At 37.4% G+C, this 19,006-nt stretch overlaps 1 protein-coding gene across 1 annotated transcript in view; it reads left to right on the forward strand.

The window, feature by feature from the left end:
• MITF (melanocyte inducing transcription factor) overlaps positions 1–11,796 on the forward strand; it is a 294,197-nt gene extending 282,401 nt beyond the window's left edge. The window contains 2 exon segments of the mRNA XM_001372678.4: positions 3,515–3,662; positions 8,122–11,796. Of these exon segments, the coding sequence (XP_001372715.1) occupies positions 3,515–3,662; positions 8,122–8,523 (550 nt within the window). The 3' untranslated portion in view covers positions 8,524–11,796.
• The last annotated feature ends 7,210 nt before the right edge of the window (positions 11,797–19,006 follow it).

Here is a 19,006-nt window from a genome sequence, read left to right on the forward strand (position 1 = left end):
TGTGGATGACCACTAGAGAAAGTTCTTTACAAGCTTTGGTTTGAACCATTCTGTTTCTAGTCTTTGAACCATTGCATCTCCAACCCAAGCAGAGTACACATAATAAATGTTTGTTCATTTGAAATTGGGAAAAGAGTATGGAATTAACTTCAATTATCTGGCATCAGTACTTCTGTATAGGGGCCTCAAGAATAAGATTAATTTTTCTTGGGTGGAGACACTCTGACCATTCAGGGAGAAATTATTTTTTCCACTATTTAGATTCAGCCAATGCTATTCATTTATTGCTTCATCTTAATGACACTGAGTATGTATTTCCATGCTTTACATGAAACTTCTGACCAGGTGGTTGTTTATGGATGAGTTCTAAATAATACACATTAAATAATCATTAATATTAATTATTAATTACAATTATAATGAACAAATAGTATGCCATAATGGATCAAGAATAGATTGAAGTACTGCCCTGTCACATACATGTCTGTGTGACTTTCCTCAGACTATTGGCTGCAGCCTCTAATGGAAACAGAATCCACTAATCCACACATGAAGATACCTTGTTGTTGTTCAGTCCTTTCAGTTGTGTCTGACTCTTTGTAACCCCACTTGTGGTTTTCTTGGCAAAGATACTGGAATGGTTTTCCATTTCCTTCTCCAGATGAGGAAGCTGAGACAAATAGGGTGAAGTGACTTGCCCAGGGTCATACAATGAGTGTATGAGGCCAGATTTGAACTCAGGAAAATGAGTCTTCTTGACTTCATGTCTGACACTCTGTGCACTATGGTGCCACCTAGCTGCCCGTATTGAGTTAGCTTTAAAATATTCCAATGTTTTATTGTTTTCTTATCTATTTTGTTAACTATTTCCCAATTACAAATTAATCTGCTTGAAGCTGCACTCAGGAGCACTGCTTGCTGCCTGTATTTAACTCTTCTGCTATAGAGAACTCCAAGACCCTAAGTTATGGAGAAAATACCAGCTTTGCATTGGCAGAGGGCATTTTCTCCTCAAATAATTCCCTACAACTGCAAAATGCCAAGTCCACTCTCTAATCTTCCCATGATCATTGTCATTGAAAGGCAACCTGCTGGGGCAGCTAAGATGGCTCAGTAGATTGAGAGCTAGGTCTAGAAAAGAGAGGTATCTTCGCAAATGTGTCCTCAGACTCTTCCTCACTGTGGGACCATGGACAAGTCACTTAACCCCCATTGCCTAAACCTTCAAACCAAAACACAGTATTAATTCTAAGACAGAAGGAAAGAGTTTTTTAAGAAATTTAAAAAAAACTTTTTAAAAAAAGAAGGAAAAGAAAAGAAGAGGAAAGGAAAGGAAAGAAGTAAGGGAAGGAAAGAAAAAGAAAACAAAGGAAAGGAAAGGAAAGGGAAGGAAAGGAAAGGAAAGGAAAGGAAAGGAAAGGAAAGGAAAGGAAAGGAAAGGAAAGGAAAGGAAAGGAAAGGAAAGGAAAGGAAAGGGAAGGGAAGGGAAGGGAAGGGAAGGGAAGGGAAGGGAAGGGAAGGAAAGGAAAGGAAAGGAAAGGAAAGGAAAGGAAAGGAAAGGAAAGGAAAGGAAAAGAAAAAGGAAAGGAAAAGCAACCTGTTGGAATAAATTGTAGGCAGATCTTAGGATCAAAAAGCCCTAGATTCCAGTCCTGTCTCTGACTTCTAGCTGTGTGACCTGTGAGCTCATTGTTTAACCTATCAGTGCCCCTGGGTGATGTTCTAAAGTTATAATTTTCGGATGAGTTGCCAACCTGCACTGGTAGGGAGAGCTTCCATATTTGGAGTTCTGTCTATTGATGAATTCCTGAGTCTGACATCTCCCACCCCACCCCCAAATTAAAATGACAGTAACTTCTGTTTACGTGGTACTCTATTAATACTTTTTAAAAGGCTGTCTCATCTGAGCTTCATGACAACCCCATGAGAATGATGAGGCTGATGAGGTGTAGACAAGCTCTCCAGGGTCATAGAGCCCCTTTGTGACAGATACAGATGGAGTGCTAGATTTAATGACATCAGAAAGATCTGGTTTCAGATCCTTCCTTGGACACTTAGTATCTTGGTGGCCTCTTGGTAAGTCCCTAAACTTTCTTAGCCTTTTTAGACATGGGTCAGCTAGATGGCAGAGAGTACCAGGCTTGGAGTCAGGAAGACTAAACTTTCCTAATTTAAATCTGCCCTCAGACATTTACTAGCTGGGTAACCTGGGGATGAGTCTCTTTACCCTTTTTGCCCCAGTTTCCTCATCTGGAAGATGATTTGGAGAAAGAACAGGCAAACCATTCCAGTATCTTTGCTAAGAAAAGCTCTAAAAAGGAGTCCTAAAGAGTCAGCTATGACTCAAAAACAAAATAATAAACAAAGCCTTATTCCTTTTATCAGGAAAATTGGACTAAAAATAACAGCATTATTGAGAGAATAAAATAAGATAATGAATTAAAGGGTGTTGCAAATCTTAGGCATGGTAGAAATGTCAGCTATAATAACTATTTTTATATGTGATATTTTATTCATTATTGATGTCAATAGTAGTTTATCATTGTTAACATTTCTGCAACTACCACTGAGAGAGATTTAACTTAAAAAAAAATTTGTTAAGCACCTACTATGTGCTAGGTACAAAGATTATAAAGACAATAAAAGAGCCCTTGCCCTCAAGGGTCTTATTTTCTTTAAGTAAGATGTAATTTCTGAATAATTAGAGGTATTCAAAAGGGTAGCACCAAAATACAGTCATGTAGCTAGAGGTCTTCAAATAAAAGGAAGGGAACAAACATTGATAAAGCACCTACTGTGTGTGAGAGAGTATGCTAAGTGGTTTACAAATGCTCCCATTTGGTTCTCACACACTACCTGGAAAATAGGTGGTACTATTATCTCTATTTTAAATTTGAGGAAACTGAGGCATACATACAGATTTTACATGGCATTCCTCAGTTTTTATAGCTAAGAAGCTATCTGAGACTAGATTTGAACTGTCTAGAATATTTCTTACTCTAGGACCACTACTCTGGCTTCCCTTCAAACTGATTGATGAAGGTACAAAGGGATTCTTTTTCATGTATAAGTTGGAGTAGATGTTCTTTAAGGTTCCTCCTATCCCTCAGATTCTGTGATGCTATTTTTTTTAAATTTCACCACAATACTAATAGCATCTCTCTATTTTTTTTTTAATCCTCATCTTCCATTTTTATTGGTTCCAAGGTAGAAGAGTAATAAGAGCTAGGCAATAGACTCACCCAGGGTCACACAACTAGGGAGCGCCTGAGGTCAGCTTTGAACCCAGGACCTCCTGTCTCATAATCCATTGAGCCACCCAGCTGCCCCCTCTAAATTGCATGCTAACACATTTGATATTAAAGTTCACAAAAACACAATCACTTTATCAGTCACATTTTCTTGACTGCTTAAGTTGGTCCAAAAGGTGTAAAAATGGTGAGTTTAAATGAACTTTAGCTTTTTCACAGCCCTGAAATGTCAAAGGTCCATTTTTCTCCATTCTCTTTTGCAGAGATATGCGTTGGAATAAGGGAACTATTTTGAAAGCATCTGTGGATTACATCCGAAAACTGCAGCGAGAACAGCAGCGGGCAAAAGAACTTGAAAACAGACAGAAGAAACTGGAACATGCCAACAGGCATCTTTTGCTCAGAATACAGGTGTGTGGACTTCCTTTCAGGGAAATGAATCCTCCAGGAAGAAACATATTCAGGAAATATCATGGCCTTCATTACTTTCTCTGATTGTTCGTTTGGTTGGCAAGCCCATTGCTTCCATAAACATAGCCCATGGAATTCCATGATCTTTATTGCTGAGTTCATTGGAGTCCCAGCATTTTGGGGGTTCATGATATGGGACCATCAGTCTCTCTGTGAAAATACCTTAGAGTGAGATGCTTTTTGCTTAAGTCACTAAATCTACTTAGACGGTAGACGATGTCTCTAAGATGTATCATAGTTTTGGAAAGAATGCTAGACTTGGTGTCAAAAAGCCTTGAGTTCCAATCACACCACTAACCTTTACAAGTGGTATGACAATGGGTTCTGTTCTCTCATCAATAACATGGGGGTTTTTCAGTGGAACTGAGCATTGGCTATGGGAGAGGGTAGAAGGTGGAGAGGGAAAGAACATGAATCGCACAACCATGGAAAATTTTCTTAATTTATTAATTAAATAAAAATTTAAGAAATAAAATAAAATAAAATATTAGCATTTAAAAATAGCATAGGGATTTTTATTCCTCTATATAGAATCTCCCAGGGTTGTAATGAGACTCAAATGAAAAATATTGTATATAAAACACTTTGTAAACCTTAAAGCACTATAAATATAACTTTAATTGACATTTTTATATGTAGTCATTTATATATGCTCATTGGCAATTTGTCTATAACTTAAAGTCTTGGTGAAGTGCCTAGGACACAGAGAAGTAAGTGACCTGCCCACAGTCAGTAGGCATTAGAGATCCAGGTCTCTATCTGGAGAATTGCCATGCTGAGATATCCCTGGATTGTTGAGCTTACAGGTCCAGACTCTTACCCTTATTCATATTGTAGTTAGCATTTATATGTAATAATAGGACTTACTTTTTCCTTAATTCAAATTCTATAGCTGGTATAGCAAGGATCCTATCTAATGATAATCTTCATTTGTGCCTAACATACAAAAAAAAGACAAAATATAGTCCCTGCCTTAAAAGTTTGCAATCTGTAATTATTTATACACTTCTATAGCATATACAAGTACCTCTTGTGAAAGATTTTAGAAAGAATTTATAGGAATTAGTCTACTGTTCTTAGCCGCATTTGCTGTGGATTACATCCGAAAACTGCAGCGAGAACAGCAGCGGGCAAAAGAACTTGAAAACAGACAGAAGAAACTGGAACATGCCTTCCTTGGCTTCCTTCCTTGGATGGCTCTGCAAGTGGTTTGTCAATAGTTTAAGGTCAGATGTTTAACCTTTTTAACTCATTTTGTTCATCAGGGAAAAGGGTTAATGGGATATTTCCCGAGCAAAAGTCCTAAAATTTCGTTACTATTCCAAAAGAGAAGTCAGCTTTGTTTTAGACGAAGAATATGGGGAAATTGAATATCCAGCCATCAAAGGCAAATGGCGACCGAGTTGGAAATACAGCAACAAAGGCAACTTAAATTTCTAAATCCTAGGACAGGTACCAAAACATCCTCTTTCATAATATAGAGAGCATTATTATGATGGAGAGCTTGGTAAAGAGATGGGCTGCAATCCTCCAGAAGGGTTTTGCCAGATGCATAATCAATCCATTAACAGTAATCATTTATTAAGCAACTATGATTTTTTAGGCAGTGCTAACCCCAGGCTCCGGGGCTATAAAAAGAAGCAAAAAATAGTTCTTGCCCTCAAAGACTTTATAATCTAATGAAGGATGTGACTAACAAAGAAATATGTACCAACAAGCTATATGTAGATTACGCTGGAAATAAATGAAAGAATGGAAGTTCTAGAATTTAGAGAGTTTGGGAGTAGAAGATGGGATTTTCATTGGGACTTCAAGGGAGCCAGAGGGAGAGTATTCCAGGCATGGGAGACAGTCAGAGAAAATTCCCAGAGCTGAGAAGTGGAGTGTCATGTTCAGCTGAGAAACATTTTAAATGAAACACCACACCAAAGGGTTACTGAAATAGTTTTATCTTTTTAAAATTGCCTTTGTAAAAATAAAAAAAAATCTGTCTTTTTGTCTCTGTCTCTCTTTCTCTCTCTCTCTCTCTCTCTCTCTCTCTCTCTCTCTCTCTCTCTCTCTCTCTCTCTCTCTCTCTCTCTTTCATTAGCGTGCAGGTGAAGATTTAAGTGAATATTTATTTTCAAATTGGGCATCAAGGTTTCTTTTCATTTGTGCTTTAACTGAGCGAGCCATGTAGAATTTTTTACAGGAGAAAGACTATAACCTTAACATCAATGAAATGGCTATTTTATTAAATGACCTGGGACAGCAGAAATTACATCTGCAGAAATATGTATTTCCAGAGATTTTATAAAGGAAAAGACAGAACCTTGGGTAACTGTCTCATTTCCTGCTCACCATCTGATACTTATATTCTAGTAAAAGACAGTCTTCAGAATTAAGGATTCTCACCTTTGCAATGTCAGAAGATATGAAGGCCTGCTCCTGAGTTTTGGGGAGGATTTGGGCAAGAGTTGCCCAATATGGGTATGCATAGACAGGTTGCATTCTGCATTGCTGATGGGAACTTTAAAAAAAAACAAAAACATTAATATAAATCTTTGTGATTAAGGCCTAATTTGCTATAAAGACCATTGATTTATATCCAAGCTATTTCTGGACTGGCTAGTTGGCACAGTGGATAGAATTCCAGGCCTAGAGTCAGGAAAATTCATCTTCTTTAATTTAAATCTGACCTCAGACACTTATTAGCTTTGTGACCCTAAGCAAGTCTTTTAACTCTGTTTATCTCAGTTTCCTGTCAGAAAGAGACAGAGATGGGGGGGGCGGGGCGCAAAGACATAGAGTGGGGAGAGTGAGAGGAGAGAGAGACACACACAGAGTCAAAGACAGAGGACAGAGAGGAGGGAGAGAAAGAGAGAAAGAAAGAAAGAGAGAGAGAGAGAAAAGGAAGGGTAGAGAGAGAAGGGAGAGAAGAGAGTTTTAAATTGGCTTAATCCCCCATATCTTCCAGTATAGCTCACTGTCCCCAGATTTCAGGAAACATTTATAGGGATCTTAAATAAAGAAAATATATTTTATGATGCCATTTGGGTTAATATTCCAGAATGGAGCAACTCTAGTTCTATCCCTTTCCTCCTGGACCAATTTCCAATGAGAAATCTATGTAGAGTTTCTCCCATTCATCTATTTTCATTAATGTTGAATAGGAGAAGAATAAAAATTGAACAGAAGGTGGTTTTATTGCTTCCCATTGAACAAAAGAGGATACTCATTGGTTAGACCCAATTCTTAATCTCTTCAGGCAATAGAAGGGGGAGATTATCTTTAGATGCCTCAATTGCCTGGTGAAATACCTGATGGGGAAAGGCAAAGTTCTTATTAAATTTCTGGTTATCACTCTTAACCATTTACATAAAGAAAGGTCCTTTTTCTTTTTGTCCTGACAATTCTTCCATTCTAAGTTTTTCTAAAAGTCTAGAAAGGTTTTTTGAGTAAAATATTATTTTTAATATTTCTTTAGGGAACTGAAAGGAGATATGTATTATGTTTCCACATATATAAAGTAGCAGAACCTGAATTCAGATTCAAGTCCCATGACTCCAAGTTTGATATTCTTATCCTCGAGCCATGTTGCTTCCCAGTAATGAGAAATGTCTTTTATATAGAAAGATATTATAGCTCTTCACATACATTATCACCATTGAGTTTCATAATAACCCTGTGAATTCAGTACTTACAGATATCATTGTCCAAATTTTACAGATAAGGAAATTAAGGCAAAAAAGTCATTAAGTGATTTTTTTTCATAGGAGACTAAAAATAAATTGTTCACAAACATACATTGGTTAGCCTATTATTTGTAGTGTGAAAGGCTAGTCCCTCTTTTAAAACATGTTTAACCTTTGATATAGCCCCTTTAGCTGCTTTCAAGTTGTAATTTATCATCATCATTGATTGGATGATGATTTTATTGGCATAGGGAACCCCTGGTGAGGAAATTGCCCATTCTAATGACAGACTATAAATCTGTAATTTATGTGCTTAGGGAACTTACTGTTTTAGTGACTTGCCTAAAGTCACACAACAAATTCTTTTCAGGGATAAGGACTTGAGACTTGCTGTTCCTAATCTGGGGCTAACTCTCTCCCCGATCTTCTCTGCTCTCTTCCTGTTATTATTACTCTTTTCTATTCTTACTGCCTACTAGGTTATATTTTGATATGCAGAATCTAAAACCAGAAGGAATTATAATTATGGAGAGACTGAGTCTGCCTTTAATGGGCCAACCTAGGCTTTGCCACAAATGGCTTTATCACCCATACTCTTGGCTCTAAATTTGTTGGTCAGGGCAACAAATATGAAACATTTTTTTTTAAGCAAAAGGAGTTCCATTTTCTTTGAATCTAATTATTAGTATAATTATTATTCATCATTTTAATTATTATTATTTTAGGAACTTGAGATGCAGGCTCGAGCACATGGACTTTCCCTCATTCCATCTACGGGACTTTGCTCCCCAGAACTGGTGAACCGTGTCATCAAACAAGAACCAATTCTTGAAAACTGCAGTCAGGATGTCCTTCAGCATCACCCAGACCTCACCTGCACAACCACCCTTGATCTTACAGATGGCACCATCACTTTCAGTAATAATTTGGGGAATGGTACTGAAACAACAACTGCCTACAGTGTCCCTACAAAAATGGGCTCCAAACTGGAAGACATCTTGATGGACGATACTCTCTCCCCCGTAGGGGTAACCGATCCACTTCTCTCATCGGTATCCCCTGGAGCTTCCAAAGCAAGTAGCCGGAGGAGCAGCATGAGTATGGAAGATACTGATCATGCCTGTTAGCAAATGTATGATTGGCCTTCTCACAAACTGCTTCACTTCCTGATCAGTAGATTCAATGATTTTACCTTTTGGGGTTTTCTTGATAATTTTCCTTTAATATAAAGATTTTTCATGCTTCATCAATAGCCCAGTCTATATTTTATTTTTTAGAATTTTGTGAAAAGACATATATTCTATTTTAAAATTACCAATGCCTCCAAAGTATTGTACAAGACATGTACAGTATCTGTGAACTGGATTCACCGTGAACTTTAGAATTCTGAGCAATAGAATTTTGAATCAAAATCATGGTCAACTTTTATTCAGGTGAAACTTGGTTTGAGATTTCATGCCAGCTCTTTACTTGGAAAAGAAATACACGCGTTTAATGGAAGAATGTAAAGCAACCAAAAAGCCCTTTGCTATTTTGTAAATGTATTGATTTATTAGTGCTGCCTTAAAAATACAATATCCTTCCAGCATTGTTTAGTCTTTATATCACTGACTATTTAAAGAGATATACTACTACACTCTTAGAGGACAACTAATTGTTTTTGCCAGTTTCTTGGTTAGGAAACATTACCGATGGCTGCTTTCAGGGCGCAAGAAGAAGGGAGAGATCAAGACTGCTAAAATAGAAATGCTTGTTTTAATCTCACTCTCGATTTCTCGATGCTTTTATGATCTTGTCTTCTCAAATAAGTGTAGTTGAGCTTTTCATAAGAAAAATATTTTATTGCAGAAAAAGAAATGTATTTTCCAAGTCAGATATCAAAGAGCACTTGAAAGGTTTTTTTTTTCCTTTTTAAAAATTTTTTCATTTCTAGGCATAAAAACTAAACTGGGCACATTTCTAATTGGCTTTAGAACTTTAATTTTTAAAAAAAATGTGTTGTACTGTTAATTTGATTTGTATGGATTCTTTATTCTCATCATTCTTTTCAATACATTTGTATTCATTTATAAGGATATGCATCTAAAATGACAAGTTTTCAACATTTTTAAAACTCACTGGTTTTCTGCATTCTTTATAAACACTTGAATGGAAGATTTTTTTGCAGGGTCCTGTGTTTAAAAGAGAGATTTGAGAATATTTTGTATATTATAGTCTCACTTGGAAATGTTTTTAAATGCATTTAAGATGTAGTAAAAATAGATTAGGTAAACAAGGCTTTATAGACAAAACAAACTTACATATTTATTTTTAGTGATACAGAAAAATAGAAATATTCTTGCAAACTGATAACCATAGAATTAATATGCCCATTACGGTCATAGAAATTGGGGTTTGTTCCAGCAAACTCACTGGCATTTTTTTTTAAGAGAGAGATTACTATATCGGCAAATTACTGTTACTTGATAATGTTGTTAAAATTTTAACATACAACAATGTTGTAAAGGTAGTTTCAGTGCATTATCTACTTAAGTGTAGTCCTATGCAATAACTGTAGCATTATTTGTATTATATCAAGCCTAGATGTTTGACAAAGATGATATAGGGTGTTACGAGCCAGGCTGACGAATGGAATTTCTCAGTAGCGGCCTCCAATTGAATTTTGAGGCAGAAAAGCTTATCTCATTCAGAATGAAGTGCCTTAAATATAGGAGTAGTCTTCTTTGGACTAGCACTGACTGAAGTGTGACATAGGAGAAAGTTTTCGGGTGTTTTTTTTTAAAGAGTTAAGAGGAAGGAGTAGCATGGTGCCTACGTAGACAATAAGAGCTTCCGATTTTCCTCCAGCCATTTAAAAATATTGAATATATTTTAGTGACAGAGTGCCAATTTCTTTCTTCAGGAAACCTTTTTTTTAGGGTGATCTTTTAAAAAAAGTATTTAAAGTCAAATGTGAATTGATGATGAATGTGGATTGAGGATGTGAGTTATACAAGTGGACAGTTTGTATGGAATAAAAAAAAATCAATTGCACATTTCCCATGCACGTTGGACTAGGAAAATTCTTGGAAACATTGATGATGCTATCAATTTTTATAGCTTTATTACTTGAGGGGGTAGGGAAAAACTTTCCCATTCTTTCAACGCCTCCGTCATTGTACAGCTCTTTTACTTAGGTAGTTATGAAATTGCCGATTTGTGCTTGACCTGCTAATTGTACCATAGGTATTCATCGATACAATCATAGCATTGTCACTCTTCTTTTCCTATTTCTATGGGGAGGGAGGGGGTAGGAACTGGCAAGGATGGAGGTCAAAGTCTGCCTTGGCATTCGACCTCTTTTCCTTAGCCAGTTTTGAGAAATTCTAGCCAGCTTTTGGCTTGGGGGGAGGGGGGAAAGGGGACTGCATGGAGGACACACTGGCCTTTGTAATCTGACCAGGATTAAACAGCCTGCTTGAAATGTTTATTTATAGACTGTATGGCATTCTGTACCACAACCCTGCCTCCCGCAGCTTCTGGGCAATCAGTCAGTCAGTCAAGAAACATTTTTTAAGCGCCTACTATGTGCCAGGCACTGTTAAGCACTGGAGTTAGTTGCTAGCTTCCATTGGCCCCCTTCATTGCTACAGGGGATGAACCAGGTCAGGGAAGAGAGAGAGAGAGAGAGAGAGAGAGAGAGAGAGAGAGAGAGAGAGAGAGAGAGAGAGAGAGAGAGAGTGCCCAGGAGGATGCACCAATAGTGTCTAGGGGTGGTTTTATTTATTTCTTTTTTGCCAAATGGAGAGTGGAATCACTGCAGTGACCAGTGTGGGTCAGAGTCAGGATTTCGGAGGCAGTGCATTGGCTTCACAAGATGAAGATGCAGCCCATGGGGACAGCCATTTGTGTTCCTGGAGCCCTAACTCTGAAATGACCACAACGCCAGACTTGTCCAGCCACCCCCTTATGTTAGGGATGTGAAATACCCAGCATTCTAATGTTGCCAAAACCATGTAGCCAAAATGACAATATATAGTCACAATGGAGTTCTTTCTGTTTCTTTTTTAGACAATAAAGCAATAAACTTTGCAACCAATACCAATTTAGAGAGAACAGAAAAGAGACAGAGTCAAACACAAAGGAATGCACTTATTAATGTTGTTGAAGAAAAATGCACTGGGGAGAAAGCTGATATCAATGATAGAATATTGAAAAAGAGAAACCTTTTCTTGAAAAAGTGACAAATGACTGTCTCTTGCCGATGCTTGGTACTGTAATGTGGATATATTTACCTGCTGTTGACCACAGCAATGCTTTGTATGTGGTCCATAGCACTGTCAACTATGGGTCAATATTAATGTATCCAATTGATCTATCTGTTCTGGAGAGACTGATTAAAGCATTTGGTTTTTCACATACTCGGTGGTGGTGGCCGGTGGTGTTGAGTTAATGTCAGATTTCAGTGCGTGTGTTTTGGTTCCTCTTTTCACATGTTGCTGTGGAGTCCTGCATATATAGAGAGTACTAGGATGGATCTCAGAGGCTAGAGAGAAGATATGTCCAAGTCACACGAATAGTAAATTTTGGAATCAGGATTCCATGCCAAGTCCATTGACTCAAAACTTAGTACCTTTTCATATAAAAAACAATCCACTTGTGGTGGTTGTTGTTTAGACATTTCAGTCATATCAGACTCTTCATGACTCCCATTTGGGATTTTCTTGGAGTGTTTTGCCATTTCCTTTTCCTTATATCATAGGTGAGGAAACTGAGGCAAATGGGATTAAGTGACTTGCCCTAGGATCACTCAGCTAGTAAGTTTCTGAAACCAGATTTGAACTCAGGAAGATGAATCTTCTTGACTCCAGATCCAGCACTCAAATCACTGCATTACTTCGATAGCCCAGGGAACGTGTATTAAATTCCTTCTATTCACAAAGCACTGTGTGAGCTGCTGGGAATAAAAAGATAAAATTGAGTACCCATCTCCTCAAGGACATGGCTTCCTATCGAGGGAAAACAGCATGTATACAAATAAGTAAATACAAAGTAATTAAGGAAAGAGGGCGATGTATCCAATATATCTATCTATTATGAATAATTAAGGAAAGAGGGCAATAGCAACTAAGCACATCAAGAAAAACCTAGAACAAAGGTTCTTTTTTTTGGTGCCATCGACTGACTTGGCAGGCAATCTGGTAAAACCTAATGACTCTTCTCAAAATCAAATGCATAAAATAAAATATACAGATTCTCAAGGAAATCAATTATATTGAAACATACCTTTCAAATTATTTTAGTAAAAAAGTAAACCTACAAGAATCCCTGGTCCAATCAAAGAGATTGTTTCACCCCGAGACTTGAAAAAAGCTATGTATTCATATTTTCCATTGATTTTAATAGGTGATGAATTGTACAATATTTGAAAAAATACCAGCAAAAGTCATTTTTTTCCTCTTAAGTGCTAATCTTGCCTTTTATTTTAAATATTTTCAGTTATATGATTTATAATCTTAAAGGTTGTAATTATCTCTTTTTTTCAAAATCAGGAGAAATGAGGGTCTAATAATACTAATCATATGCTTTAGCTTGTATAGTTTAACTTAAAATGATGTTATTGTTGGAAGTAACTTAACCTAAAGGGAAATTGTTAAGTTTTCCATGTGTATTTACCCAAGGAATTTTGGTATTTAAAATACATTGATGCTATTAGACATTTAAAATAATCAAAATAACAGCTCTGGGCTGGTATTCATTTATTTTGATATTTAAGAATTTTTTGTTAAGTGTTAGATTTGAATTGGAAAGTATCAGATTTAACATGTTTCTATTCCCTAATCAAACCTTAAACTTCTGCCCTTAAAAGAATAACTTCTAACTTTCTTAATCTATCAGCTCCTTTCCTTAAAATCTTGTGGGTTTTCCCCCTTCAAATTGATGCTCAGAAATCCAATCTTTTTTTGCAGGTTATTTTGTCATTTATTTCCATCTCTCATGAGAAGACATTTTAGTTTAAGATCTTGTTTAGAACATCAAGAAATTTCCTTTGGGGCTACTGTTTATTTCTGCAAAAAATCATTTATGAATGATCTCTAGATATCTGGATGATTCCAAATTGAAGATTCTTACCAGGTTTGATCTAAACTGACTCTTGACCAAGGACATCCTCTAGAAAGAAAAAGGTCATTTTACAACAGCTATGTTGGTCATATTATATATGAAATCAGAGTAGTCATGTGGTAAAGATTCAAAGTCAGATCCTGGGTTTGAATTCTGGCTCTGCCATTTATAACCTATGTACCCTTGGATAACCTGAATGGCTTTCCTGAGCCTTAGCTTCCTCATCTGTAAAATGAGGGTTGGAGGGATGTCACTGATGACGTTTACCAAATTGCTTTCCAATTTGAGATCAATGATAATATCATTATACGTCCTGTATTTCCTTCTCCCAATTCCCTCAGCCACTGCAACCAGTGTATGTTGGCATAGCTCCAGTGCCAGCAAGCCTCTCTGCTTTCAATGGCAGTTCATGAGCCAGTTTCACATTATCGTTGTCACTACACCCAAGAAAAACATCTCTCTCTCTACAATCCCACCAGAGCTTCCAGCTCTCATATATCTTTCCACCCAAGTTTTCTGGCTCTATAATAGTGACCCAAATTCCAAGTTGTAATAAAGCTTTATATAAGTAGATCTACCATGAGGAAAATGGCTACGTTTATTTTCAGCAAACATATTGGAGCAACGCTCTCATCTCTAGATAACTGATCTTTTCTGATTTAAGTGAATGTTATGTGCTCATAGACATGATCACAAGATGGGAGATCATAAGACAGGCAGACAAAGATGAGCTGGGTTCAATCTGCATTGTGGTGAAAGTGCCCCACATTGATGAGATCACAAATATACCAGAGTTCTGAAGCTCAAGATTTCATAAGGGACCAAGTGACATGAGGCGAGCTCTTAGAAATCGAGTCACGTCAAGGAGCATTAGTGCCTACTATGTTGCTGGACACTGAGTCAAATAGGGAGGATACAAAGAATGACAAAAATTCCTTCTCTCAAAATGCTCACAATAAATGGAGAATACAACCTGAAAACATCTGTAAAAACAAGAAACAGAATAAATTGGAAATCATCAGAGCAAAGTAAATGGCTTTCCAGGGGAATCTGTAAAGTTTTTTTTGGTAGAAGGGAGAATTTTAGCTGGGACAGAGCCAGGAGATGGATATAAGGAAATAGTTCTGTGTATGGGGGAGAGCCAGTGAAAATGCACAGTCTTCAAATCTGACCTCAGATACTTCCTAGCTGTATGACCCTGGGCAAGTCACTTAACTGTAATGACCTAGCCCTTACTGATCTTCTACCTTGGAATTGATTCTTGATATTGATCTAAGATGGAAGGTAAGGGTTTTAAAAAATGCAGAGTGGGCAGCAATGGGCAGCTTGTGTATCTTGTTTGAAAAACATCAGATGCTGAATGTAGCAAAGTCATGTTTTCATTATATTTGGAAAGATTAGTTTGTGGAGAGCATAGCTGAGATCCAGTGACAATAGTGAGTCTTTAGGCAAAAATGCCAGTAGTATAATCATGGTCTAGATGAAGTAGTCATGGAGTCAGAGATATCCAGGTAACTGGAATGGACCTCAGAGTTCATCTAGCCCAACTTTGTGTTTGGCATTTTTTTTCATTCATTTTTGGCAAGGTTCCCTTAAGCCCAAAGTGGTTATAACCTTCCCAAACTCCCATAGATATGAGTAAGAGCCAAAGTGGGATTTGAACCCAGGTTCTCTGAATCCACAGCCAATTCTATTTCTATTGTATTATCCTGCCTCCCTATTAAAATGGAAGTTTTCCAAAACCTTTAGATTAGAAGGGATTTTAGAGATTAGTGAGTTGAGCCTTACAATTTTAAAGAAGAGGAAACAGAGGCACAGAGAAATCAGGTGATTTGTCTAGGATCATACAGAAAGTATGGTAAAACCAGGATTCAAACCCACTTTCAGTTCCAGCTTTCCTGTGATAGTAACAATCTGGCATCTCAAAATAAAGATCACTTATGAAATGGAGACAAAAATTTAATGACATTTGCACATGTCCTAAAATTGAAAACAAAACAACAACAACAACACTTACTTTATGTCTTGGAATCAAAATAAATCCAAGGTAGAAGAAGGGTAAAGGCTAGACAATTGGGGTAAAGGGGCTTGCCCAGGGTCACACAGCTAGGAAATGTCTGAGGTCACATTTGAACCCAGATCCCCCTGACTCCAGTCCTAAAACTCATTCCATTGTGCAATGTCACTGCTCCTATATTTTTTGAAAATGAATTTTTATGACTGTGTAATAAGAACAGGACCATTATTCTCAGTCATTTTGAATCAGTAGAGCATCTGATTAGAGACACTGCACTGGAGAAAGGAATTGCCCTTAACTTAAAAAAGTTGAATAGGGTTATATATTCTATTTGTTGTAGTTGGAAATCGTTGCATAAACATGGCTATCCTGAGTTGAACTGGAAAAGGACCCTAGCTATTATTTCGCACACATAGCAGGTAACTGAGCCTGGATTTGAACTGAGGTCTTTTATTCCAAATCTAGACTTCATTCTACCACATTACTCTGCCTTTCTCATTCAACCACCTTTACCAGGGGAAATGCAGGGTTTGGAGGATGTACATATTTAACTCTCCCTCTCCTAGGAATTGTTAATTATAGCATGATTTCCCCCCTGAAATAGATACCCTCAACCTCTCTTGTCCTGTCTTCCCCCGCCCATCCCAAGGAGGCCCTATTCTGAAAGAGATGCTGGTTCTATATTTAGCCAGGTGAGGACTTTGCTTTTAAAAATATCCCTTCCTCCCCAGAATAAAGAAAGTCACGTGGCATCTCTGGTCATACATAATCTACACTCTCCAGAAGATCATTCTACAAAGCCTTCTTGAAGGTCTTTTTGGGGGTGGGGGTGGGGGGATAGGGGAACAGTGCTGCCAAACCTTTTTTGTAGCATCACTAATTCAGACTTTGTGATCCTTGAGCATCTCTACAATTCAGCAAACATTTAGGAGAGTCCCACTAAGTGACAGGCAGTAAGATGGGGGAGGAGGAGGAGGAAGACTGAACTGATGATCTCATTGGACTAAGGAGTTCCCAATGAAGCTGTCTTTACATTAAAGATCTGTTCTTCCTCTGCTTTTTAGTTTTAGAGAATTTCTTGGCGGGGGGGGCTGAGAATGTCTCAGCCAGGATTACACAGAAGGTGCTGAAGCTATAAAAATGATAATAAAGAAATCCCAGCTTACATTATAATGGATGGGGGAGGTTCAGGGAGGATGGGGGATGGGGAGTGGGGATCAGAGGAGTAGTAGTAGAGGAGGTTTTGGGGGAGGGGTTGTGTGATTTCCCTAGCAGATAGGGGGGCACAGAAATGTTAGACTTGGAGTCAGGATTACTTAAATTCAAAACCCAACATATTACTTGGACAAATCACTTATCCTCTTTTGGTCTCAATTTTCTCATCTGTAAAATGGGGGTAATGATAGTATATACCTCCCAGAGTTGTTGTAAGGATCAAATAAAGGAACCTATAAAGTGCTTTGCTTAAAGTAGCTTTTACCATTGGTATAAAGAAATCCCACTAACAATGTTGACTTGCCTTCATGTTCCAGTTTACAGGCTCAGAGAGATTCTTGGGTCCTGGAGATATTAAGTAACCTACTCAAGGCCACCCAGCAGTTATGTGACAGAGCAGGACCTTCAGGCCTGCCCTTTTTTAAGGCTTAATTCCATCCACTCTCATCATTCTGCTTTTACTGGAATTTGTGATATAATTTGCCATCTATGGAGAAGAGGATTTCTTGAGTATAAAGGAAATTAGAGAATCTTTGCAGAATCAAATAAATAGACCTCTAACTTATTTAAGTGCCTTATCGTGATCTATACTCGAAATCTTGTACATTCATTCTCACTCTATCCAGGGGGTGAGATATGCCACATGTGATTTCCAGATAACTGGAAATAATAGAAAAAATTAATTAAATTTAAAAAGATACCTTCTAAAAGTCTAAAAAAAAAAGGAAAATTCTTTTTTAAATGATGATTAAATCTATCTCATCACTCCATTGCTCTCCTGTGAGTTCTTATAGTATGTGGAAATGGGTACTAATATATCATATTTTCCACTAGTAAGTACTTTTTTTAGTGTTTGGATCTGCTTCTAGCTTTCACCCCTCCCTTAGGCTTCTTTATCCCTCTAATTTGCTACTTCCCTCCTGGGTAATCTTAACCCTTTTTTTCCTTCCCCATGGGCTTCTTTGGCAGTCTGATGAAGCCTGGAGATCCTTCAAAGAATACTGTTTTTAAGTTTATGAAAAGATGGCAATGTACATCAGTAATATTTAAAAAGAGATAGAATTGTTTTGTCATCCAGGTTCATGGATCCCAGATTAAGAACCTATTCTAGTATCTAGATTGCTCTTGTGGGATGATTTTATAACATTATCTTAAACTGGAGCAAAATAGTCAGAGTGAGTGAGGCCGAAGGATTTTTTCTATAAAAATAGTGGTAATAATTATAATTTTTGTCTTCATTTAAAGATTCCCAAATGTAGGATTTTAGAGGCCCCTCATTTTATAGGTGAAGAAAGCAAGGCTTGGCTAGAACAAGTGATGTGCTCACATTACACAGAGAGTAAGAGTTTAAATTGGGTTGTGTATCAGCCTCATTCCTGTTCCTAGTCTGCATATGAAGAAACTCAATAATAGGCCCAGAGTAACCCCAGGTAGCACAATCCAATAAAGTTTTGGTTGTTCTGATTCAAAATCTAAAAACTTCAGGCACAGCAATGCACCCACTTACAATGACTTTGTTTGTTTTGTTTTGTGGTTCTTGATTCTTATTCAAATAACGAAAGTCTGTTTTTTAAGCCCATGATTACAAGTCTTTCTGATTTATCCTTTAAAAGAAGATGGCAAGTACACTTAAATGAGTCAAAGTTCCTATATTTTGGGAGGTAAAAAGATTCCTTGATTATAAACACTATCCTCCATTCAGAATTTTCATTGATTCCCATTGGCTTCAACTCCCAAATCACTGGAATGAGTGAGGTTTACCACTACTGTCAAAACAACCCAGGATTTTCCTTCTTGTAGCTTGGTTTGGATGATTCCCAAGTTGCAGTTGAAATGAAGGCAAGATTCAGGAAGTTACTTGGAGAGAATTTTGAGTCACCTATAAAATAAACACACAATTTCTCTGCAGCTGTAGGAGGAAGACAGAGATAAAGCAAGCCAGTCATTACTAATTACATTTCACAAGACAGGTGTGAAAATCTTTCTTTGGTGGCGATTTTGAAAGGCTGGGTACCATGATTCCATGCCAAAGCCTTTGGGACTCACTGATGACTGGATTCTCCCTCTGCCCCCTTAGTCCAGTGCCTATTATAGGGCATCTCATTTAGTCTGAGATGAAGCACTGATCTCCTATAAAGAATCTTGGTATCTTCTACCTTTTTGACAAAAAAAGGAAATTGTATCGATGTCCAAGCATCATGGCCACATATTTTACATATTTTAAATCTTAATTAATTTTTGTATAGGATGGCAAGGTGGTGTGGTGGACAGTGAGT

The sequence above is a fragment of the Monodelphis domestica genome, chromosome 7 (genome assembly GCF_027887165.1).
Source record: "Monodelphis domestica isolate mMonDom1 chromosome 7, mMonDom1.pri, whole genome shotgun sequence".
Taxonomy (NCBI): Eukaryota; Metazoa; Chordata; class Mammalia; order Didelphimorphia; family Didelphidae; genus Monodelphis; species Monodelphis domestica.